General features: G+C 38.2%; 1 protein-coding gene across 7 annotated transcripts; it reads left to right on the forward strand.

The window, feature by feature from the left end:
• The first annotated feature begins 5,992 nt into the window (after positions 1-5,992).
• On the forward strand, positions 5,993-25,141 carry LOC126583992 (protein ANTI-SILENCING 1-like). Of its 7 annotated transcripts, none has more exons than XR_007609918.1 (13): positions 5,993-6,331; positions 7,119-7,473; positions 8,726-8,894; positions 9,927-10,106; positions 10,190-10,455; positions 11,091-11,117; positions 11,830-11,922; positions 12,373-12,451; positions 12,585-12,672; positions 12,915-13,070; positions 13,158-13,259; positions 13,461-13,768; positions 23,192-23,280. XR_007609918.1 is itself a non-coding variant. In XM_050248559.1 (13 exons), the coding sequence occupies exons 2-12, from the start codon at positions 7,147-7,149 to the stop codon at positions 24,703-24,705; spliced, it is 1,506 nt and encodes a 501-aa protein (XP_050104516.1). In that variant the 5' UTR covers positions 5,993-6,331; positions 7,119-7,146; the 3' UTR covers positions 24,706-24,722; positions 24,811-25,141. The 7 variants fall into 7 exon arrangements, 2 of the variants coding, with proteins under 2 accessions (XP_050104516.1, XP_050104517.1); XM_050248559.1 differs by lacking the exons at positions 12,915-13,070; positions 13,158-13,259; positions 13,461-13,768 and adding exons at positions 24,103-24,219; positions 24,655-24,722; positions 24,811-25,141 and having other exon boundaries at positions 23,192-23,300; XM_050248560.1 differs by lacking the exons at positions 12,915-13,070; positions 13,158-13,259; positions 13,461-13,768 and adding exons at positions 24,103-24,219; positions 24,655-24,722; positions 24,811-25,141 and having other exon boundaries at positions 9,927-10,034; positions 23,192-23,300.
• Positions 25,142-26,135: the final 994 nt, after the last annotated feature.

The following is a 26,135-nucleotide window of genomic DNA, read 5'->3' on the forward strand; positions in this document are numbered from 1 at the left end:
AGTTTTATTGGGTGATGCTAGAGATACCATATTTGTGTAGATCACATGCGAACCACCTCTCCAATAGAGGTGGGACTTACCAATATTAGAGAGATGTTCATATGTGCTCTAAAAAATGTAGAAGTGGGACCCAATTTGCGTACTGATGTAGAAACAGGCAATATTTACCTACTTTGGGGGAAAAACCTATAGGAAACGAGTTTATCGTAACGTGATGTCCTAGTCCAATAATATCATGTCATTTGGAGACAAAATTACAATAATACGACAATATTCAAGTAGGACACCACATTGCAGTGAACTCGTTCTATGCAAGTTTTTCTCCTACTTTGAAGAGTATACAAAATTTACTAGCTCAATTGCCTAAAAGAATATCTAACGGGAGTCTTATGGCTTGGGCAAATTGATAATTTTGTCTCAAATTTGAAACAAATAACTGTTAACAAACAAAATTTGACTTCAGGTTGATGTCAACCACGTTATATATTTTTCTGGTCAGACGTGAGCGTGACAACGCATCAGTTGACCAAAACCCGGATGGTGAGGGCCGCGGTATAGGTGCCCTCATCCAATATCTATTAGATTTCTAACAGTTATCTATCCTACAATCCAGTTTTTTTTCGTGAAAAAATAATATTTTTTTTAAAAGAAAAAATTTGAAAAATTATATTTCTACTGTTGGGCCCACATGACACAATATGGGTTGTTGGATTGTAGAAAAAAAATGTAATCTAATTGTCCATATTAATTCAATTATAAAAAATACAAAAAAATGCAAAAGAAAAGAGAAGAGAATATGAACCATGGTTGGGCGAGACAAGATTGTAATCTCAGATAATGACACATTGGGTGGTTTATAAATTTTTTTAAAAATAATTTTTTTTATTGCCAATTGGCCGAGCAATTCGTTTATAGGATGGATATGCACTTGGGCCATTACTATTCACCGAGGCAATAATTGTCTTTGCCCAATTGACGGGGCAATTATTACCTTAGAGCATCTCCACACATGGTCCAATTGATAGGGGTAATTTAGTTGAATTTTCCTTGACCCCAAAAAAGGTGGTCCACTAGTGCAAAAAATGGAGGGCAATTATGTCAAGAGCTTGTGCCCTTTCAGTTGCCCTTGCAAGATTTGTCTTGGCTTGTGGCATTGCACTTGCCCAATTGTAGTAGTGGGGTCCATCCACGTGCACAGCTAGCATCCTTGCAGACTGTTGGATTTCCAATTGTGCTTTGATCTGGACCGTTACAGTACTTTCATCTGGACCGTTGGATTTCCAATGTTAAAAAAATTGAAAATTAAAGATTGTCCCACTTGGCACAATCTAATGCATCTGATTTGAACAAGATTTAGTAAATCAACAGCCTAGATTAATTTGAAGGCAAAAAAATCTAAAAAAATACCAAAACAATCTACAAAAAAATGCAAATGCTTTTTTTAAGGGTTTTTTTTTTAATTTTAATTTTTTTAAAACTTTAATCCTTGAAGTTTGAAATTTAAAATAAACTTGATGTTAGATTACATATTGATAACAATCCTTTGATGTGTCCTTAATTCAAAATAATTAATGTGTATTTTATTCAATGTCTCTCATTAAATATTTAAATTTATTAATATACATATTCTAATTTATTTTTTGACCAAAAAAAGTTTTTTTTTTTAATTTATTAATTTTATTTAACATTCTTCAAACTTGAAAGACTCAATTAATGTACCTAAATGTTAGTATCAAAATGTATTATATTGAATTAATGTATTTAAATGTTAGTACCAAAATGTATGCATCGAAATGTATTATATTAAATTAATGTACCTAAATGTGTGTACCAAAATGTATGCACTGAAATGTATATACCAAAATGTATGTACCGAAATGTATGTACCTAAATGTGTGTACCAAAATGTGTGTACCTAAATGTATGCACAGAAATGTATGCACCGAAATGTATTATAATGAATTTAATGTACCTAAATGAAGAAGACCAAGTATATTGAAATATATTGTATAACAAAAATTAGTTTAACTAAATGTTTACAACAAAATATATGACAATGAATGAAATGAAAAATTAATACATTAAAATTAGGAAGAAAAAGAGAAATAATTAAAACATAAAAAATAATTAATAAATGAGGTGATTAATGCATCAAAGGACTAAAATTAGATTTTGATTTTACTTATGGTTTTAGTGTGACAGCCTGTCCCGAAATATTTATTTTCGACAACGTGAAATTACTTATATACCCTTGGACGTTTTGTGTGGTGGTGTGGTAGGTTAGATTTTGGATCAATTTGTGCTAAGTCCTATTATTTTGGAACCAATTAGGACTTAGATGGTATTTTCTTTGGTTTTAGTTGGCGACCCACGTGGACCACACACAAACACACACACACACACACACACTCTCTCTCTCTCTCTCTCTCTCTCTCTCTCTCTCCCGTTGACTATCTCTCTTCCCTCTCGGATTTCTTCTATCTTCCGTACAAGTCGTACGGACAACCTTGAAGCTTTACTTCCGGTTACGAATCGAGCTCGTAGTTACCATCATCATTTTCATCTCATCGTCACAAGCCTAACCATACCCTTTTTTGGTCGTGAAACCTTTGAAACCTAAGAACTTGAGATACCCAGTTTTGGTCACTGTTCATGCACACATAAATGTGAAGGTTTCAGTGGTTTTTGAGCTTTTAGGAAACTTTAGGACTTCTCCACGAAGTTTGGAGAAGAAAAACAAGGTGAATTAGAAGTCGGGAGGTTGAGATCGACGAGTTCAAAGTTTGGTGAATTATTGACGGATCTTTGGCAAACTCTCGAGGATTTCAGGTCCCAAAATTGGTAAGGTTTTGTTCCTTATGTTGTAAGCTTCATTTTGGTGAAAATTTCGTGAAATTTGGTGCAAAAATGAGAGAGATATGAGGTTTTACATATTTTTCTAGTTTCCGGCGGACGACGACGGCAACGGCAACAGGCTAAGCTAAACGGAGAAGAAGATAGAATATTCCGTCAAAGTTGACGAAATATTCTGACGCCGTCAGGTAGAAACGGTTTCTGTTGCTTTTTAACGGAATATTCCATGGAATATGCCTAACGGCAATTAGGATTCTGTCAGGGTTACCCACGCGTGGGGGGCGTGTCTGGCCGTGCCCTTGCCAGCGCATGGTGGCATATGGGACATCGGAAACTTTGTCTAAAAATATGGGGATGTTCGTGAGGTTGTGTAGATCACGTTGGTATATTCAAACATCCTATTTGAGCAATGTATGAGAAGTTATTAACTAATTTTGTCTATGTGCTTTAAATAACATTTATTCAGTTATTTCGCATATAGGTGAGACCTATCCCGAGGACGAGTGCAGTTAAGGGCAACTCGGGGGCTACGACCCTTCGACATACCAGTGAGTGGGCTTTTGGTTTTTAGTATATATTTATATACTTGATATTTTCCCAAAAAATGTGTTTAAATGAAAGTATGCTTTGAAATGCCATGCATTTAATTTTATATTCAGCATATGAATTAGTATATGATGCATAATATGAATTGGTGTTGTGGATGCTCAGGTAAGTACCAGGTGAGTTATGTTTTGTTATATGAGATATTGATAATGTGAGACCTGATTGAGAGCTCATAAACCTGCACCCCGGGTGATTGTGATTTAGCCAGAGATATGACACATGCCTGTATATAATGTCACCTCCCGCACCATATGCTCACATTGGATCCAATTTAGGTGCACATTCTTGTCGTACAGACCATTATAGGTGGTTCCGACTCGTAGGTGACTAACGATTTATCGCACAGCTATCATGAAAGTGTAGCATTAAGCATAACTATATTACACCAGTCTTGTCGTACAGACCTTTGCAGTGGTTCCAACTCATGTACAGTGTAGTGCCGTATAGGTCACTTGCGGTGACTCCGGCTAGATTGACTAATGAGCTATGAATTTAGCCATACAGACCTCTGCAGGGGTTCCGGCTAATATGTTATTTTCCATGAATTTATTTTCACCTGAATTACTTATTTTGTTTTATATTTGGCATGGCTTACTTATGAATTTGGATATTTGAAGCATGATTTGTGTGTGTGTATATATATATATCTATTTATATTCTATTTATGGGAAAATTATACATGTTTTTCGGCGAGGGGTTAGAGCAATTGATAAATGAAATGGTTTTGAAAAGCTTTGTTTTTACCCACTCACACTTTTTGTTTTGCACCCCTCCAGGTTTTAGATAAGCTTGTTCGTTGGTGGTTCACGAGGATTGATTGGAGGTTCTGACAGACTATCACAAATGTAGGGCATCTTTGGGTGTCGTTTCATTAGTACTTGTTTTATGGACTGAATTTAGGCTACTTACGCTCTGATTGTGTATTTACACATATTCTAGCACTTGTCTTAATTAGTATTCTTATGAGTTAGTTTTCATTTATTCATATTCTCTATTATAATTATTGCTTCTGCACTGTGCACATGGCTACGTCATCCTCACGTGATGGCCAGCATGCCCTTATTCGGGTCGGGGTGTGTCATTTAGTCTAAAACTCATATTTTCCAAGGATTAAAATGAAGTTTCCTATTTTTTGAACAACACACTTAAAATTAAACATACTTACCAAACTTACAAAGTGCAACCATTTTCTTCATTTGCGTTTTGTTTTTAATTAATTATGCTTGTTTGTATTGCAATACTTTGCTTTGTATTTAAAATTTAATTATTAGAGTTAAATAGGGAGTTTTATTTTCAAAGAACAAACTTACTAAGTACACATTTACAAGGCATAAAACATAAAATAATATATTTGTGAATATAATAGCCCTTGACATTCCTCTTCTCAAACCGGTGTACTTGCACAAAGACAATTACCTTTTAGAGTGAATAATAAGAGCAATTTTACTGTCCTTGCCCTTGCCCTTACCTTGCCTTTACCTTGTTCTTGCCCTCCTAAAACGGATGGAGTTGCTCTTAATGGAATGGACTTGTTTTAAACCATTTGAGATGTTCTTACACAAATGATTTGAATCTAGCACAAAAAATTATTCCAAGAAAAAGTAGATGAACTATTTTGTTTTTGGTCAATAAAAGAAGAGATTGAAATTTGAGCAAATGAGTAATGCGTGGGCTTCTTGCCAAAGTATTTCCAATTCACACATATACATTTCCATATAAAACGGACACTATCCGCGTGCGTGTTTCGATATTCAAATTACCCTGCGAGTACAACAGTACAGTCACTGCCTTCCTTGATCCCCTCCTCTTTTGCACCTACCTGCAATCCTAAAACCCTACTTTTCTCATTCCACCAATCATCGCACCCAAGGGCGTGTGCCAACACTCTCATTTCCGATACTGTACTAAACGACAAGCGACTACATCGTACAAAAATATTGATATGTACATTTATGGAAATAAAACAGATATATCAAATATTGATAAATCGATATTGGTTGTTTTCAATAGAAATGATAGAAATTTGAAATGAAAGTTTAGAGATTGTCAAACATTGGTTTGGACGAAATATATGAATTTCTCTAATATTTAACAGATGTGTCAGAAATATCAATAATATTTGTCGATTTTAACATAAACTTAAGAGTTTATCTGATATAAAGAGAAGTTTAGACTTCGGACTTGTTTGGATATGCTTTTAAAATAACTGAAACTATTTTAAGAGAAAATATTTTTGGATTCCAAAAGCACTTTAAGTACTTTTTGCAAGAAGCACCAGTTACGTGCTTCTTCCAGGAAACATTTAAGTATTTTTTTTTTCCAGAATTTACTTGCATTTTTACTAAAGATTAATTCCAAAAATATTTTTATTAAAAACTCTTTTAGTAATTTTAAAAATACATCAAGACAAGCTCTACATTTCTATTCCTACATCTTTCTTTACTTTTTTATTTTATTGATATTTCAACCGTTTCGAAGAAATTTTAAACATTCATCCTACTGGAATAAGACGCGCGTGAGATCCCTTCCCTGTCCTCCCTTTCCTTTCGCGCCCTCAACTCAGCTCTGCTGCTACTCACAGAACCACGTCCGAAACAAGAAATTCACGTAACCGATTCTTGGGTGCACACTACGCACCCCCTTCCCCGGCGTTACGGCGCACGTTAGCCTCCACCCGCAGCGCATTACCCTATACTTTTCCTTCCGTACTGGTCATAAACCTCGCCACCTCCACCTCCACCTCCTCTCTCTCTCTCATCCGCTCTCTATCTCTCCCTCAAACTTTCTCTTTCCACTGAAAGTACTTTTCCGAAGCCCTAAACTCCAAAACGCGGCGTTTGGCTCTTCGGTTCTTTGATCGTCGACATTTGAGGTACGATTTTCTCACTGGAACCGTGTGCTGCAGGTCTTCGTCGGGAGCTCGAAGAAGCTTTTGCTCTGCTTGCTTTTTCCCCAAATGGGTTTTCCAACTTTTTGTTTGCTTTTCTCCAAATGCCAAATGGGTCTTTGTCTCTTCGTCTTCCTTTAATTTCTCTGCTTTTCCTTTCATTTTTTTTTAATTTTTTTTAATCTGAAATTGAAGTGTGAATTAGTAGTGATTTTCATGGGTGAAAATTTCAGAATTTTCAGATTGTACGTCTCAATTAGAGCATTGTGTTAGGCCCATCAGAGTTAATTTTTTCCCATTTTTGTTCATGAAGTAGGGTTTATACTCAATAAATGTATGTCTACTTTCTGTGCGGGTCAAGTGACTCGTTTTCGTAAATTTAAAGGGAAAATGGGTTTTCACATGTGATTTTCGTTGATGTACATTTTTGTTGCTAATCTTTTCGAGTAATGGCGATATTTGTTGATGTATTAGTCATTGAGTTATGGGACACACAAGGAGGATGTGAAATTTGTTTGAATATAAACTTTTGTTGAGTGATTTGCGAGCTGCATTTTGATATTCGGGTCGAATTTTTTTAAGAGGGTTTTTTGCAGCTAGCAAATGTGCAAGATTTCCGTATAGGTGTGTGCTCAGGGGAGCGCTGTTTCTCTTTCTAGAATCATGTTTTTGAAGCTTTGGAGCTCTAATGATGATGATATTTATCTGACTGAACTGTTCTCACTCGAAAGATAAACAGCATTAATCGTTTCTTTTGGTGTTCTTTAAACAGCTCCCTTTTGCATCGTCAAGAGACAAATATGGAACGAAATCTTCAGTTTAAGTGGGGTGAGAAAGCTGGAGATCGGAATAACAGAGGTTCCCAGTTCTATTTGTCGTTCACGATGGAAGGCGTTGAGTACTTGCTTTATGACAGTGTATATCTTTATCATGCTGGTTCTCTTGAGACCTATATTGGTAAGCTGGTGTCAATATTTGAAACAGAGACCCATGAGAAGAAGGTAAGGGTCCTGTGGTTTTTCCGTCCTGCTGAGATATGCAACTTCCTTGGTGATTACGAACCACACTGGAATGAGCTATTTTTAGGTTCCGGTGAGGGTAAAGGCCTCTCCAATATCAATCCTCTGGTAATTTAGATTTAATTAGAGATATTTCCCTAATCATGTTCATTTATACATCTCACATTTAAGCAGAGTACTATTGCATGCTTAGGCAAGAGGAGTAGAGCAATGATCTTTTCTGTTTGCTTAGATGTTCCGTTTTTGTTACGTGTCTTGATTCTTTCAGTTATAATTATGCGTCCTGATTCTTGTTTGAATTTAGCCTGTGTTTTTGCTTGAGGATGTTAACCTGGAATAGATGAACCATCTCGCACATTACATGTATCCGTTTCTTTATTACTAGAATTTGTGTTTCTTAAGTTAAAATAATGGACTAATAGGAAAGAGGAGTAATCAGTTAGTATGAAAATCTTTGGGTTAGCCGACCCCACTTAGTGGGATAAGGCTTTGTTGTTGTTGTTGTTGCATAATCATTACATAACATGGCATTCGTGCATTGCTAGTAATGAAAGTGATTGGGTAAAGTGTGTTATAGGGTATGATAGTGGGCAGCAAGTTTAGATGATCCTTTCATGCATAATGACTACATGCGACAGTGCAAATGAGATATTATGAGTTTGCGGTAGACAAGTTCGGGATAGGAAGAAATAGGCTGTATGGCATGGAATGTTAGACGGTGAAGCAATAGGCTGTATGGCATAGAATGTTAGACGGTGAAGCATCAACACGTACACAAAATGGGTGTAGCGGAAATTGAAGGAATGAGGATATCCGAGGTAAAGTAGGAGTAGCCGAAATTGAAGGAAAGATGAGAGAAAATCGGTTACGGTGGTTTGAACATGTGCAAAGAAGGCCTACTGACGCTCCGGTTTGAAGATGTGACTACTGGACAGAGGTTCAGGGCCGAAGGGGTAGAGGAAGACCTAGGAAAACTTTGGAAGAGACCCTAAGAAAAGACTTAGAATACCTAGATCGAATGGAGGACATGACACAGGACCGAGCGCAATGGCATTCTAGGATTCATTAGTGGGAAAAGGCTTTGTTGTTGTTGTTGTTGTTAACTAATGAAATATAATAGTTGCTAACCTTAACTGCATGTATTCCTTTTATGTAACTGTGGCCTTAATATTATAATCTTTCCTCTCATCTTCTTTCCCCGCTCAGATCAGAATACTGGCTTTGTTTTCTCAATTAAAAGCTACATGGAAACTATTTTAAGGTTCTTTAGTTTTTGCATGTATACAAAACAGTTAACAAGGGTGTCCTCATGTTATATTAAAATATATTTGCATGACACCCTTTTAAATACAAATTTCAGGAAGCAATTGCTGGAAAATGCAATGTTGTCTGCACATCAAAGGACAACAGGAATCGTCAGCCCTCTAAAGAAGAGTTGAGAACGGCTAATTACTTCTTCTGTCGTACATTTGATGTTGGAAAGTGTGAAATATTGGAGATTTTTCCCGATGAAATAAGGGGACTTACAGGTCAGTCAAATATAGGATGTTAGATTGTAATCAGACATGTTTATCCTGTTATTTCATTGCGTATTGTGTCTATCTTTTGTTGGGATGTAGCGGTTTTGGCCTATTGTTATGGGATTAGTGAACCACCATCAAGAGTTTCCATACTGTAGGTTTGATTTAGAACCCTTCTATACAAGCTACTTTGTTTATGGAAAATAGTGAAATATGTTTATATTCAGAATGCTACTGTCACTTTCATAGCCTGTTACCAATTTAGGTAGCAGTTGAAAGAGATGACTCCATACTTGTAGGTGCGCTATACATTTGCATCTTTAATGTAGACTTAACTCATAAGAAATGAGCACACTGTTGCAGATATAGCAAATAAATGTTTGTAAACTTGATGTCATTTCTCAAGGACTGGTACCCCCTTCTAAGAAACAATCAAATTCCCCTTACTTGTAGCTAATAGAACTCTACCAGGAGGAAAGAGAGAAGGTGGGGAGGAAAAGAGCAACTTTGTTGCATAACAAATCGTTAACTCCTCACAAGGGAATATGAACGAAGAACTAATTACCTGTTGTAATCAACGATGAAGTTAAAAAGATAATGGCTTTAAGACTTATTTTCTAACTAAATTCTATTGAGATTTATCCTAAAAGAAATAAAAACATTTATTACTTTCTTGATATGATATCGCTTAAAAGCAAACTGATATGAGATATCCTGGTCAAATTGCTGCTACATGTCACGCAAGGTCTTGGAACTATATAGTGAAAACTGACATTTAAACGGACATTAACAATGCTGAAGTGATTCACCAATGACCTGGAGTGCGTTTAATATCCGTTTAAATTTTGGATCAAAGTTCTTTTAATTAAAACTGTGGATGTGTTTATTGGTTTTAAATTCACATGGCACTATTTAGAATAGTCTAATATTTACAATGTATTTGTGTCACCCTATAATCATAAATGTTATCCGTTATATGATTTCTTTCGTAGCGCATATTAATATCTATCACCATCTTCAAATATTTTGATTGCAATGCAGTGGAGAGATATTTTAACAAGAGAAACAATGAAAAGCTCCTCAGGATTCCCAAGTTCCAGACAAATTTGAAAGATCCAGCTGGACAGTCAATGGCGTCTTCCAAGTTAGGTTCGGCCAAGTTGATGCCCTCTCCGGTTAAAATTGACAAGTCTAGCAGCAGAATAAACCCTGTAGTGAGAGGTTATTTCTCAGAATGCCAACTCTGTATGTTACTTCCTGATTTAACTGATAGATGTCAATATGACTGTTTCTGACACCTACAGAATCGGAAGTGCCAATGGTTCATAGTGGTGCGCGGGCATATGCTTCAAATGAGACATTAAGACTTCAACCTGGATTTGATGGATTTGCAACTCAGTCTGCTAGAATATCACATAATCAAGAGAAAGAAAAACGCAAAACAATATTTTTAGATCAACCACCTCAACCACCTATGGCTGCATCAGATACCCGTCCTTCCAAGAAGATGAGAGTTCCAGTTGGTGTAGATTCAACTAAGGGGGAAAATTCTGGAAAGAAGGCAGATGTTGTAAGTTTAAGTGTTTTCAGCTGTATTTTCTTCTCTTTCCTGATTTTTTTTCGTGGAACTACTCATTTTGTTTTAAACACATACAATTTGATATATGCTTTTGATTTTACTAAATTTTCATTTGTGGCTTCCTATATTCAGTTGTTTTAAACATGTAACTGTAAATGCATGCCTCTGAAGTTAATGCTCCTGGAAAAAAAAAATTGCATTGCTGTCTGAAATATATAGTGGTTCTTTTGAGAATATGAAATCTCACATGAAACAAAGCCTTGCATTTCAGTATATCAAATCATGGTCCTCTAGAATTAGATGAGCTGTATTTTCTAATTCTAACATTATATCTGATAATCCTGAATGCAAATTTATGCAATTGCAACTTCCCATTGAAGTCGGGAGAGTGCTAGAGCATAATATAATTGTTCGCTCACATTGTAACATCTTATTCATTTGGGAATACTGCAACTGACAATTTTTATCATGTTAAATCTAGAAATTTTATTTAATTTCCCAAGCTTGGACATCTATGGACGTGCAATAGTATGCTGGATTTCCAAACACGCATGCACACAAGCTGTTCACAATATTTGTTAATGAATTTGGTTAATATTCTGACATATATAGTTTCTTGAATGCAGGATAGAGCAAGGTGGTTCAAGCAACTGGTGAGTTTCTATTTTGAAATATCTTTCCTAGACTTTCCCATTTGTTGTTTGATTGTTCATACAATTGAATGGTTGTTGTTTTGTCAAAAGGCTTCCTATTTGTCTTGCAATGCAAGACAAAACAATAATAGTTAAGGAAGGTAAATATCGAAATTTTCATTTATGTTTAAATTATTTCATCTTATCAAATTCTCACTTGTTTGGTGTCTAGGATTGCCTTGGATATGATAACTCACTGGATTCAACGAATATTGATTAAAGAAATAGTTACCCATTTATTTTCTGATGAATACACAATTAACATGAGATGCAACAATATGTACGACGGGCAAAAGAAAAATATGATATTTTATATGCTTGGAATTAACAAATAACTGGAATGGAGGATGAGAGGTTTAGGACAGAAGACCTCCAAAACAAAAGTTTTGATACCATGTTTGGAAAAACTTAAGCGGTTAGGGAATGCATCAACAAAGTTTGTCCAGTTAACAGAACTTGGCTACCTCCCTCTCTTTTGTACTTCTCTTCCTTCTTCTCTGGGTCTCTTAACAATGTATGCCAAGTTAATTGAATCCTTATTGTATGCCAAATTACCCTTCTTCTATATGAAAGGTTAATAAAATGAACTGAAAAGAAATGCAAAAAGAAAAGTCTAAGTTTATTTGGGATATGTTAATATTGATGAGATTTGTATCCATTTCAAAATTTGCAGCCTTGGGAGGAAAGACTGCAGATAGCTCAAGATGCAGGCCAATTGGTCTTACTAGACAATCTTGAGCCATCCTATTCATCATCAGAAGTAGAGGTAATATTCCCCTATGTGCATAAAATTAACTTGATAAGGCAGTCAAAGAAAACCAGTTTAGTATAAAATGCATTGTGTCATCTTTTTGAAATTCTCACACAAGAGGATCTAGGCTTCATCCGCACCAAATTGGGGGCCTGTTTGAGAGTGCTTTCGTAGGAAGCACTTTTTCTCATAAGCACTTTTGTACGAAGCGATTTTTTTAGGACCACATGAATAAAAACTGAGTGCTTTATGGAAATGCAATTGGAAACACTTCTTGGAGGAGGAGCACCTATCAGGTGCTTCTCAGAGCACTAAAACATAAGCAATTCCAAAAGCGCTGCTGAACTGGCTTAGGTGGGAAATGACTAATGTACTGGACGAAGTAAAAGAAATAAGTTACAGGGGCAGAGTAGTCGGGCCTAGTGTTAGACATTCTGTATAATCTACATTCCTTTTTCTTCCCAGGGTCTAGTTTGGCAAGCATTTGGAGAAAAGGTTGAGGCAAAAATGTTACAATACAGTATTCATCCTACTCCAAACTATGGTATAACAGCTTGTTGGGGATCTATACTTATTTTCAAATGATTGCATGCTTTATTTGGTGGTAGATCTTTAATGCTATTGAGGCTGAAGCTTAATTTTGGACTAATTACATTTATCCTATCATGGTTGTACAGGCAAGGCTTTTGTCATATTCAAGTCGAGTGTTGCTGCTGAATCTGCAATAAATAAATTAAAGGAGGGATGCCTTGTTGCGGACAAGAGGTAGTCTATTTTCTCTCTTTCTATATTTACAATAGCATGTTCATACCTCTCTCCCTTTCTGTGTGTTGGAGTGTTCAAGATCCCACATAATTATTCTGTGAATTTTATTAAAATAATTTCTGTTTGAAAATGACAAACTATAAATCAATATGGTTGATAAGAATGACTAGCACAATAACATTCTACCTGTCAATCATTCGATATTATTTCTTTCCTTTTTTTTCGTTTCCTCCTTGATGCAGCGGATGACACGCTCCGATTCAAGAATCAAGGCGTGTTGGCTGTCACGTAAGCGTGACGTAACCAAAAGTGCGATGCGGAAGCAAAAGATATGAGAAATACGAAAGAATAAAAAAAAAAAACAACTACTAGCAGTAATATCCAACTAGCATGCTAGAGTGAGTTTAAGTGTGTAGTACACAATTTCAGAGCATAAATACTAGGTGCAGTCAAGTAGGACTATAATTAAATTACAACACCCGCAGGTGAGTCCTACATGCAGGAAGTTTGTCAAAACGCCGAAGAAAACCTCGTGAGCCACCAACTGCTAACTAGAACCTGGAGGGGCGCAAAACAAAATTGAGTGGGTCAGTAAAACCAAAGTTTTCCAAAACATTTCATTTAAAACATTTCTAACCCTTCACTGTAAAACCTGTATACTTTCCCAGAAGATAACATAATAGCATAATATTTGTTCAAATCTCTCAAAACATTAATCTTTACCAAAATCCAGCAAGTATGCCATGCAATAATGTCAATGACAGAATATGGATGCATCAATGTAACAGGTGACGTAATGAATAAACCGGAGACCCTGCAGTTGGTCCTGTACGGTTAATTCTATAGCTCAATATCCAATTCAGCCGGAGTCACCACGATGACCTGTACGGCGCTACTCTGCACATAAGTCGGAACTAGCTGAAGTAGTCTGTACGACAAGAATGGTGAAATAATACGCTCTAGTGCTTCTCTCATCAATCGTCTGCGCGCATAATCTAAGGTCACCTACCAGTCGGAACCACCTCTGGTGATCTGTATGACTAGCATGTCGGAACCCTCTCATGGTCTGTACAACATGCACCTACTTGGATCCAAGGTGAGCGTGCGGTGCGGTGAATAATATAAGCACTAACACCAGGGGTGCAGGTTATGAGCTCTCAACGCAATTCACATTATAATAAATCGTATGAATAACATAAAACTCACCTGATACTCACATGTGCGCCCATAACACCAATTCACATAAAGGTCGTACCCAGTGCACAAGGCTCCCGCTTTACGCAGGGTCTGGGAGAGGTGAATGTCGGCTAGCCTTACCCCCATTTATGGAGAGGCTGCTCCCAAGTCTCGAACCCGAGACCTACCGCTCATGGGCGAAGGCACTTGCCATCGCACCAAGTGCGACCTCTAATTCACATATATATATATATATATATATATATGCATCAATATCAATTCATAATATGCATGCATGGCATTTTAAGACATACTTTCATATAAATTCAATTTCTGGGAAAAATATCAATAGTATATAGGTATAAACATAAATATTGCCCACTCACTGGTAAGTCGATGGGTCGAAACCCCCGTGACGTCCCTGGATGCGCTCGTCCTTGGGATAGGTGTCACCTATATGCGAAACAACTATAAAAACGTTAATTAAAGCACATAACCGACAATTTGTAATAACTTCTCATATGGTGCTTAAATTGGGTATATGAATATACCACATCGACCTACTCGACGTCACGAACGTCGAGAAATTTTTAGAAAAAATTTATGAGGCTGCACGCGCCCCCACGCGCTTGGACAGGCACAGGTCCACGCGCCCCCCCCACGTGCGTCTCCTACCTCGGGCTCGCCGGACTGGTTTTTCCGGTGGCCGGAAAACTGGAGATTTTTCAATCTCCTTGTTCTCCGTCATTTCTCAACCATTTTCTTCGTATTTTATATCAAAATGAAGCCATAAGCATGTAGTTTCACGTTACACTACTTTAAGGCTCTAAAAACTACGAAATCTCACCGGAGAAATTCCAAGAAAACCGGCCAATTTCGAACTCAAGGATCTCGACGTCCAAAACCTTCAAACGAAGCACTCCGAGCTTCCTTGGGACCTCACTAAACTCACTATAAGCTTAGAATTCCTTGAAAATCAACATATCACGAATGCATGAATAGTGACATAAAACTGGGGTTCGGGTTTCACGTGATTTCGAAGGTTTCACGTTCTAAAACTAGTACCAAACGACTCAGGTGATCGAAAGGATGAAGAACCTTACCCTTTTGGCGTCGATCCGCGATGTTTAGAGGGAATTTGGTCTCGGCAGTACGGTTTCGAGAGGGAGAGAATGACTGAAACAGAGAGGAGAGGGAGAGAGCATGGGAGGAGAGAGAGAGAAAGGATTGACCGTGTGTATGTGTGTGGTCCATCTCAAGCCATCACCATCCATTTCTTTTTCTAACTCCCTAACCACATAAATTACAAACCAATTTTAATCCAACTTAAATTATTTTCCAAAAGCTTATGAAATATGTGTATTTAGTCCAAATAATATATCACACACACACATACCTTAATACCCGTCAAGGGTAATTCCGTCATTTCACGTCCCTGATATAAAGAATCCCGGGATGGGCTGTGACAATCTCCCCTTCTTGGACGAAATTCATACGACCAAACAATCCACTTAATACTCATAAAATAATCTTGGATACATCTCTCTCATTCGATCTTCTGTCTCCCAGGTAGCTTCTTCTACTGAGTGGTTCCTCCACAATACTTTCACCAAGCTCACTGTCTTATTCCTTAGAACCTTATCTTTCCAATCCAAGATAGTCACTGGTTCCTCATCATACGTCAAATCCAGATTAATCTCCAACGGTTGAGGAGGAATCACATGTGAAGGATCTGAAACATAATGTCGAAGCATCGAGACATAAAACACATTATGTACCTTAGATAATTCCGGAGGCAACTCCAACCTATAAGCAACTTCACCAACCCTCTCAGTGATTTCATAAGATCCTATGTACTTAGGACTTAGCTTGCCTTTCTTTCCGAACCGCACTACACCTTTCCAAGGTGACAATTTCAAGAATACCAAATTACCCATATCATATACTCGATCAGTAGCATGTCTATCTGCTAAATTTTTTTGTCGATCTTGGGCCGCTTTCAGGTTAGACTTAATCACCTGAATATTTTGAGTAGTCTCATCCACAATCTCTGGGCCTTCTAACACTCTTTCGCCAACAATGGCGTACGACAAGCTCTACCATAAAGTGCCTCAAATGGTGACATACCAAATACTTGAATGAAAACTATTATTGTAAGCAAATTCCATCAAGTCTAGGCGATCATGCCAAGAATCACCAAACTGTAACACTGAAGATCTCAACATATCCTCCAATGTTTGAATAGTCCTCTCTGATTGACCATCGGTTTGAGGATGATAAGCAGTGTTGTAAAGCAATTTCGTACCAAGAGCTTCCTGAAAAGCTACCCAAAACTTAGAAGTAAATCTTGGATCTCGATCAGAAATAATATTCACTGGAACTCCATGATAGTTCACAATCTTCGTGATGAACAACTTAGCCAATTTATTTAGAGGATACTTTTCCCTCACTGGAATGAAGTGTGCTGACTTGGTAAGCCGATCTACAATCACCCAAACACCATCAAATCCATTTCGTGTACGAGGGAGCTTATACACGAAATCCATAGTTATATTTTCCCATTTCCACTAAGGAACAGGAAGTGGTTGCATCCGACCAAAAGGCTTCTTTCTTTCAGCTTTAACTTGCTGACAAACAATACACCTACTTACATATTCTGCAATTTCTCTCTTCATACCCGGCCAATAATAAAATGGTCGAATGGTATGGTACATCTTAGTTCCTCCTGGGTGCATCGCATAAGCCGAACAATGTGCTTCATCCAAAATCTCTTTCTTTAATTCCTCATTATTCGGCACATACATTCTGATCTCCTGCATAAGCATGCCATCTGATTCTCGAATCCTGAGGTCTTTCTTTTTCCCTTCATTTCTCAATTGAATCATTTCTCGAATTTCTTCATCAACCATCTGAGCTTCAAGTACACGATCAGCCAAAACTGGCTTGACTTGGAAACTAGCAAGGAAAGCTTCTCTTCGATCTTCTAGCTCCAACTTTACTCCAGTAGCTCTCAATTCTGCAAGAAGAGGAACACGGCAAGCATACAAAGCATTGAGTCGACCTTGAGGTTTCCTACTCAGTGCATCAGCTACCACATTTGCACGACCCGGATGATATTCAATGGTACAATCATAATCACTTAGTAACTCTATCCACCTTCGTTGACGAAGATTAAGATCATGCTGAGTGAAAAGATACTGAAGACTCTTATGATCTGTGAAGATCTTACACTTCTCACCATAGAGATAATGCCTCCAAATTTTTAAAGCAAAAACAATGGCTGCCAACTCAAGATCGTGAGTAGGGTAATTCCTTTCATGAATCTTCAACTGTCAAGAAGCATAGGCAATCACTCTATTATGCTGCATCAAAACACATCCCAAACCATTCAAAGAAACATCACTGTAAATCTCAAAGTTACCGCTACCATCAGGAAGAACCAATATTGGAGCATGAGTGAGGCAATATTTCAATTGCTGGAAACTTTGCTCACAATTCTCATCCCAATCAAACTTAACATCCTTCCTGGTTAACTTCGTTAGTGGCAAAGCAATCATAGAAAAATCTTGAACAAACCGTCGATAATAACTTGCTAGACCAAGAAAACTCCGTACCTCAGTGACGGTTCGTGGCTGTTCCCAATTCTCCACTGCTGCTATCTTTTGAGGATCTACTTGAATTCCTTGTGTCGATACTACATGCCCTAAAAATGCCACTTCATTCAACCAAAACTGACATTTACTGAACTTGGCATACAACCGATGCTCCCTTAATTTCTTTAATACCAAGTTAAGATGTCGAATATGATCTGCTTTAGACTTAGAGTATACCAGAATATCATCGATAAAAACAGTGACAAATCTATCAAGATATTGCTGGAATACCTAATTCATTAACCTCATGAAAGCCGCAGGTGCATTAGTCAATCCAAATGGCATCACCAAAAATTCATAATGTCCATAACGGGTCCTGAAAGCCGTCTTAGGTACATCATCATCTTTAATCTTCAACTGATAATAACCATATCTCAAATCAATCTTAGAGAACACACACGCACCTTTAAGCTGATCAAACAAATCGTCGATACGAGGCAATGGATAACGGTTCTTAATCGTTACCCGGTTCAATTGCCTGTAATCAATACATAATCTTAAAGTTCCATCTTTCTTTCTTACAAATAATACCGGAGCTCCCCTAGGTGAAGTACTAGGTTGAATGAAACCTTTATCAATTAATTCTTGTAACTGAATTTTCAACTCTCTCAGTTCAGCTGGAGCCATTCTGTAAGGAGTTAAAGATATAGGATCTGTACCTGGAAGCAAATCAATAGAAAACTCCACATCTCTATCTGGCGGCAATCCGGGCAAATCATCTGGGAATACATTAGGATAGTGCCTGACTACTCCAACTTCTTCCACACTGCTAGGAACAACATCATTTAACACCACATGTGCTAAGTATCCTTGACAACCTTTCGATAATAACTTCCTAGCTCTCATGACAGAAATAACACCATGTCTCACCCCACTGTTTTCACCCACAAAAGTAACCTCTGGAAATCCAGGACGATGAAAAGTAACAGATTTCCCTTAACAATCTATATGGGCACGATTAAAATGCAACCAATATGCCCCTAGAATCACATCAAAATCTACAATATCTAACGGGATAAGATTAGCTGGCATAACTACACCATCTACCATCACTGGACATCCTGGATAAACACTATCAACATAACATTTGTCCCCTCTAGGCATGACAAACTCTAAATCAAATCCTAGAGGTGTACGGTGAGGTTGAGTCATTTGAGCAAACGTATGAGAGATCACAGAATGCGTAGCACCACAATCAATCAAGACTCTAGCAAAATGACCAAGAATATTTAACGTACCCATAATCAAATCTAGATGGTTCTGAGCATCTTGCAGTGATACATGATTAACATGTTCCTGAGCTTGCTGACGTCCACCACGACCTCTGTTGCCTTGGTTACCTTGCCCCTGAGAACTACGTCCCTGTCCTGACTGATTAGCATGCCAAGATGGTCCTGCACCTCTAGTAGCAATCTCTCCCTGTCGGGGCTGACCTCCCTAATGCCACTGAGATCCACTAGCTGGCATGGAAGAATAAGAAGTATAACCCTCAAGGTCTTGGGAATACCCAGTGTGAGAATAAGGATCCTGGGAATACTGATATTGTCCGGAAGCATAGGGAGCAGCATCACCCTGATAGTGGCAAGCACCATCACGACCCGTCTGACCATAACTGCCTGATCCAAAATTCTGCTGAATCAGCGCTGGAGGTGGCATAGCAGACTGCTGAGATTTCTGTTGACTCTGAGGACACTAAGCAGCCCTATGTCCCATCTGTCCACAAGTGTAGCAAGCACCACCACTACCACTTCTCCTACACTCTCCATGATGTCTGAAGTTACAACGGCAGCACAACGGAGCACCAGAACCCCCAGCACCACCAAAATCTCTTTGTCTCTGAAACCTGGGTCCACCAGCAAATCTTCCACCTCTCCTTGGGCCTGTGACACTGAATGCTCCACTGGAAGAACTCGAGCTCGCTCCACTTTTCTTGAAATTCTGCGTCTTACGGGGTCCCTAAGTGGAGATACCCTTGCCCTTATCATCTTTCTTCTGATTATCATTCTTGTCCTCATCATCCTCACTGTCACTAGGAAGGTTGTCGGAATCTTCCATCCGAACCAAAATCTCAAAAAACTCATGATAATCGATGCAAGGAAGCGCACTAGCAAAAGTCTGCCATTTCCTCTTAGTTCCCAGCTTAAAACGGCGAAGCATCTCTACCTGATTACCAGCTGTATCAGGGTCATAACGAGACAAGTCTATAAACTTCCTGTAATACTCATGCGCCGACATATTCTTTTGCTTCAATCGAGTGAACTCCTGCTTCTTGCGATCAATGTACTCCGGAGGGACAAATCTTTTCTTAAAATTCTCTTTGAATACTTCCCAATCAGCTGCCATCTCAGGGGACATAAACTGAGTTTGATTTCTCCACCAAGCTGCAGGCTCTCGTCCCAAAAACCAAGTAGTGGTCTCAACCCATCTATTAGCAGGAAAATTCTCTTGACTCTGCATCACCTGAAAACTCTTCTCAATATGGTCTAGCCACTTTTCTGCCCCTTCATGACCTTCATTACCCATGAAACGATCCAATTTCAGATTATACATAGTCTCCAGGGGTGTTCTTTGAGGAGGAGGAGGGCGGATTGCATTCTGAAAGGCCTGGGCCATCGCTTCCCCTAATTGAGTTATATCAGGGAAATTAGGCTCAGAAGCACGACGTGATTCCCTACGAGGCGGCATAATTCTGACAGAAAACATCAAAGATCATTAAAGCATTAACAATTATACAGGACTGCAACCTAGGCTCTGATACCAAACTGACACGCCCCGATCCAAGAATCAAAGCGTGCTGGCCGTCACGTGAACGTGACGTAACCAAAAGTGTGATGCGGAAGCAAAAGATATGAGAAATACGAAGGAATAAAAAAAAAAAACTAGCAGTAATATCCAACTAGCATGCTAGAGTGAGTTTAAGTGTGTAGTACACAATTTCAGAGCATAAATACTAGGTGCAGTCAAGTAGGACTATAATTAAATTACAACACCCGCAGGTGAGTCCTACATGCAGGAAGTCTGTCAGAACGCCAAAGAAAACATCATGAGCCACCAACTGCTAACTAGAACCTGGAGGGGCGCAAAACAAAATTGAGTGGGTCAGTAAAACCAAAATTTTCCAAAACATTTCTAACCCCTCATTGTAAAACCTGTATACTTTCCCAGAAGATAACATAATAGCATAATATTTGTTCAAATCTCTCAAAACATTAATCTTTACCAAAATCCAGCAAGTATGCTATGCAATAATGTCAATGACAGAATATGGATGCATCAATGTAACAGGTGACGTAATGAATAAACCGGAGACCCTGCAGTTGGTCCTGTACGGTTAATTCTATAGCTCAATATCCAATTCAGCCGGAGTCACCACGGTGACCTGTACGGTACTCTGCACATAAGTCGGAACTACCTGAAGTAGTCTGTACGACAAGAATGGTGAAATAATACGCTCTAGTGCTTCTCTCATCAATCGTCTGCGTGCATAATCTAAGGTCACCTACAAGTCGGAACCACCTCTAGTGATCTGTACGACTAGCATGTCGGAACCCTCTCATGGTCTGTACGACATGCACCTACTTGGATCCAAGGTGAGCATGCAGTGCGGTGAATAATATAAGCACTAACACCAGGGGTGCATGTTATGAGCTCTCAACGCAATTCACATTATAATAAATCGTATGAATAACATAAAACTCACTTGATACTCACCTGTGCGCCCACAACACCAATTCACATATATATATGCATCAATATCAATTCATAATATGCATGCATGGCATTTTAAGACATACTTTCATATAAATTCAATTTCTGGGAAAAATATCAATAGTATATAGGTATAAGCAGAAATACTGCCCACTCACTGGTAAGTCGATGGGTCGTAACCCCTGTGACGTCCCTGGATGCACTCGTTCTCGGGATAGGTGTCACCTATATGCGAAACAACTATAAAAACGTTAATTAAAGCACATAACTGACAATTCGTAATAACTTCTCATACGGTGCTCAAATTGGGTATATGAATATACCACATCGACCTACTCGATGTCACGGACATTTTTAGAAAAAATTTCTGAGGCTGCACATGCCCCCACGCGCCTGGACAGGCATGGGTCCACGCGCGTCTCCTACCTCGGGCTCGCCAGACTGGTTTTTCCGGTGGCCGGAAAACTGGAAATTTTTTAATCTCCTTGTTCTCCGTCATTTCTCAACCATTTTCTTCATATTTTATATCAAAATGAAGCCCTAAGCATGTAGTTTCATGTCACACTACTTTAAGGCTCTAAAAACTACGAAATCTCACCGGAGAAATTCCAAGAAAACCGGCCAATTTCGAACTCAAGGATCTCGACGTCCAAAACCTTCAAACGAAGCACTCTGAGCTTCCTTGGGACCTCGCTAAACTCACTATAAGCTTAGAATTCCCTGAAAATCAACATATCACGAATGCATGAATAGTGACATAAAACTGGGGTTCGGGTTTCACGTGATATCAAAGGTTTCACGTTCTAAAACTAGTACCAAACGACTCAGGAGATCGAAAGGATGAAGAACCTTACCTTTTTGGCGTTGATCCGCGATGTTTATAGGGAATTTGGTCTCGTCCGTACAGTTTCGAGAGGGAGAGAGTGACTGAAACAGAGAGGAGAGGGAGAGAGCACGGGAGGAGAGAGAGAGAAAGGGTTGACCGTGTGTATGTGTGGTCCATCTCAAGCCATCACCATCCATTTCTTTTTCTAACTCCCTAACCACATAAATTACAAACCAATTTTAATCCAACTTAAATTATTTTCCAAAAGCTTATGAAATATGTGTATTTAGTCCAAATAATATATCACACACACATACCTTAATACCCGTCAAGGGTAATTCCGTCATTTCACGTCCCCGATATAAAGAATCCCGGGACGGGCTGTGACAGCGGATATAACAAAGAAGCTAGAATGTTACCTTGGCTAGTAAACCCTAGAATTCTCTAGGAAGAAAGAGGGAATAAACTCCAATTTGATTGATAATATGAATAAGATTACAAACCTAAGGCCAAGATGACCTATTTATAATGTTCTTAACCTAGAAGCCCTATGAAATCAAATAAGAAAAGAATTAAACAAATAACGAAATATTGGAAAGATCCTCAAATACTAAAATCCAGTTTTTGGAAATTAAACGCTGGAATTTGGCTAAATTCTGACTAGGCTTGTGAAACAAAAAGTCTTTTGGATGTTGTCGTTCTCTTCGAATCCATATATTATGGACCCAAAACAAACATGCCAACCAAAGTTATGTCAATCCGAACAGCCTGAAAAGTACAAAACTTCCACTTTCGGGATATGGCAACAACAAATAATCTTTTCGCACGTGAATTACCAATTCTCCTATCATTTTTCTGTCCTACATCACTTCTTCCTCCTGGATTTATCTTTAAAATGCACCCATTGCCGTGATTCACATATGTTTGATGCTTGTCATGTTTTTCATGGTGTCAAATGCAAGTTAGTTACCACTATGAAGCCTTTGTATACCAGATAAGAGAATCGTCGTACTCGTTATTTCAAATGACTAAATGTAAATGATATGTTTTATTGTTTTGCTTTGTAAAGACTTGGGGCTTTAGTTTCTTAAATCATTTACAAAGGCAACTGTTAAATTGGTACAAGTTATGAAATGATTCAACTCCAATTTTGCAGACCTATCATTGGTATCAGAAGAACTCTTAAAGTGCCTGACAAAGCAGCGAGATTTGTTGGACATCTGAGCATTCCCAAACTCAGGTTTCACAGTCAGCGTGAAGAAATGGTGACTAACCTATCCCTCAAGTAACAGTAGTTGACAGAGACAATGTAGTTCGATAATTTGAATCGTTTGTTTCCCAAGCCTCCATTAAATTATTATCCCTGCATATAAATAAAAAATAAAAAATAAACTATACTGGAAACAATTTAGGCATTATTTAGTATCCAATACTATCACCATTTCAAACAGTTAATGATTATGAATTTAGCTGATTTTTTGCATGGAGACTTAAAAGATAGAAATCTTGGATCATTGAACTACATTGCAGTTAAAAGATGCAAACACTGTTTCTAATTACACTACTTGAGGTGCCTCTCAACTACTGATACATGCACGTTTCATCGAGGGATCCCTTAAATGGGGTTATTAGAAGGACACATTGTTGCGGCTCAACCTGTAATGTAGTGTGACAATCAGAAATGGCCATATTTTAGGGTTTCTTTTAGGACTCATCTCTGTAAAAATATCAGTCAAATCAGAATCTCTTTAACCCCAATGTATTTCCCTTGCGGGATCCTCTTGGATGGATACATTGTGGCCCACTTTCACTGTGGCTTAATGATCCAAGTCGGCTATATTTTAGGTCCCCTCAAGGATTATTCTTGCAAACAATAATTTCAATGTTTGTCGGATACACTATGTTCATCTGTTTATGTTATCACAATTAGATGTTTTAATGGTCTTTGGATTGATTTTTTGCATAGATGATTTTGGATGGAGACTTTAATGAACTACAATGCATAGTGGGCTTGCCAATGCCTCTCTAATAATCTTATGAATGAATTCTTTCTTGTTCCTTTTGTAGAGAAAGGCAGTATCAACATCACACTGTTCTCAGCCCAATACAATCGAGTACGACATGGCCATGGAATGGTGTCTTCTGCAGCAAAAGTCAGATTTATGGTGGGAGGCTTTATACAAGGTGCTCCAAATTTTCCTAATCATAGCACACTAGCCATTTTGCCATGATATTTAATGTAGACTATACAATTTTTTTCTGGAGTTATTCATGCGCTTTCTGTTCGATGTCCCAAGCACAGTACTGTTTCGGTGTAGAAAAACAAATTTTAATTTCATCCTAGTTGCGGAAGGGCCACTAGTCAAACTGTTTCTATGTAGAAAAACAAATTTTAATTTTGCAATCAATTAAGAAAAACTTCTTACACTTTCAAACCTGACTTGGGGTAATTTTAGAAAATTCAGTACTGTGAGAAAAAGAAACATTTGATGTGTTTTCTTTGTTCACAGATTTGGGACTTCCGACTTTACGTGTGTCTCCCAATATTAGTGAATAATTCTTCATTTTTTAACTTTCTAATATTTTAGTTTCCTCCCCTTGGGAGCCCCTTCTCTGCAGGAACATGAAAAGGAGACTGGAGACGGTATTACAGTGAAAAAGCAATTGTAATTAGCTAGGCACCCTCGGTGAGCTTGCATCCTTGGCTGAAATTGTTATTGTGTTGGCTGTGTTTACTATCCTTGGCTGAAATTAGCATTGTTATATTTTTTGCAGGAGAAAATTGCGTTTCTTTTGTGGATTACGGTAGAGTCAGACAAGGGTTGCCCCGTAAATTGGACAGCATACAGGGTCCTGCCAACGTAGAGGATTGTTGTAAATCGCTGACAACGTAGACATCAGGTTTGTGTAAATCTGTCATCTGATCAAATATAATTTTGCAATCTTGGGAGGAAATATTAGAATCAAGTTCATACGGTAGCACGTCCTAATTATTCCAAGGATAGTTTTAGGTCAGCTTGTGATATGTGCATCTTTTGTAACAACTCTTGTTCAATACCTATTGTTGAGCGTTATGATGCGCCTAAATATAAAGTTTCATCATTCATGGCTGACTGTTAATTTTGCATCGTTGTGTTTACAGTGTTTTCCTTTTGCATTTCTTTCTTACGTATACCCATATTTGACTGATTGTGAATGGGTGGCTGGGAGTGATTTTAATACACAGCCTGTTGTTTGGTCCTCTCTTTAGCATGAGTAGTTTTTCGATGTGGCCATAGCGTTGTTCGTCCGTCGTGTTACTAATGTACTAGTCTTGATCTGTCTATCCGTTAATACCACTATACCCTAAAGCATAAATCCGTTGTACCCGCGAAGGGAAGAATCAAGAGGAGGGGGCCTAGTTTTTATGCAAGAAAGAATCCCAAATCCTTTTTCTTTTGACAAAGAATTTCAGTTGTTTTGGGTCTTTGAATTGCTACCGCAGACATATTCCCTTTTGCTTTAATCGGATCTGTGGGTGCTCGGTTGAGAGTGAGCACCAAGTAACAGGTATCCGCACTTATTCCGCATCTTCTACCCAAGTTTTCGTCTTTAAAACCAGTCGTTTCATATCCGCACTTATTGCACTGGTTATGAAGTTATGTTTCACTATAAAACTAATTGGCAATATAGAGAGTAGACTAATTTACCTATAAACTCATGCAAAGTCCCTTTTTCCATTAATGTGAGATTCATTCTCAACAAAATAGACATTGAAAAAAGAAAAAAAAAATTGGGGTATCACACAGTGGTACATACCATTATTGTTGGACTATCACCTAACTCAGACTATCACCGATTCACCTTCGTCACCCCAGACCTTCACCGATTCACCACCGGTGGTTCAGCTGCTGGTGCAGGTATGGTTGCTGTTGCTGCAGCTGCTGTCACTGTATTAGCTGCATCTGGAAAGACGTCGTCTATTCCCAACTTCCAAATTTCTAAATTTGGTTATCTTCCAGTCAACAAATTCTTGATGGAGTTCTTTATGCAAAAGGTGGGTGCTTATATGAAACTAAAGTTGGTAAAAGAAAACCTCGCCTAGGAAACACATTTCCACA

Source organism: Malus sylvestris, chromosome 9 (assembly GCF_916048215.2).
Source record: "Malus sylvestris chromosome 9, drMalSylv7.2, whole genome shotgun sequence".
In the NCBI taxonomy this organism is placed as follows: Eukaryota; Viridiplantae; Streptophyta; class Magnoliopsida; order Rosales; family Rosaceae; genus Malus; species Malus sylvestris.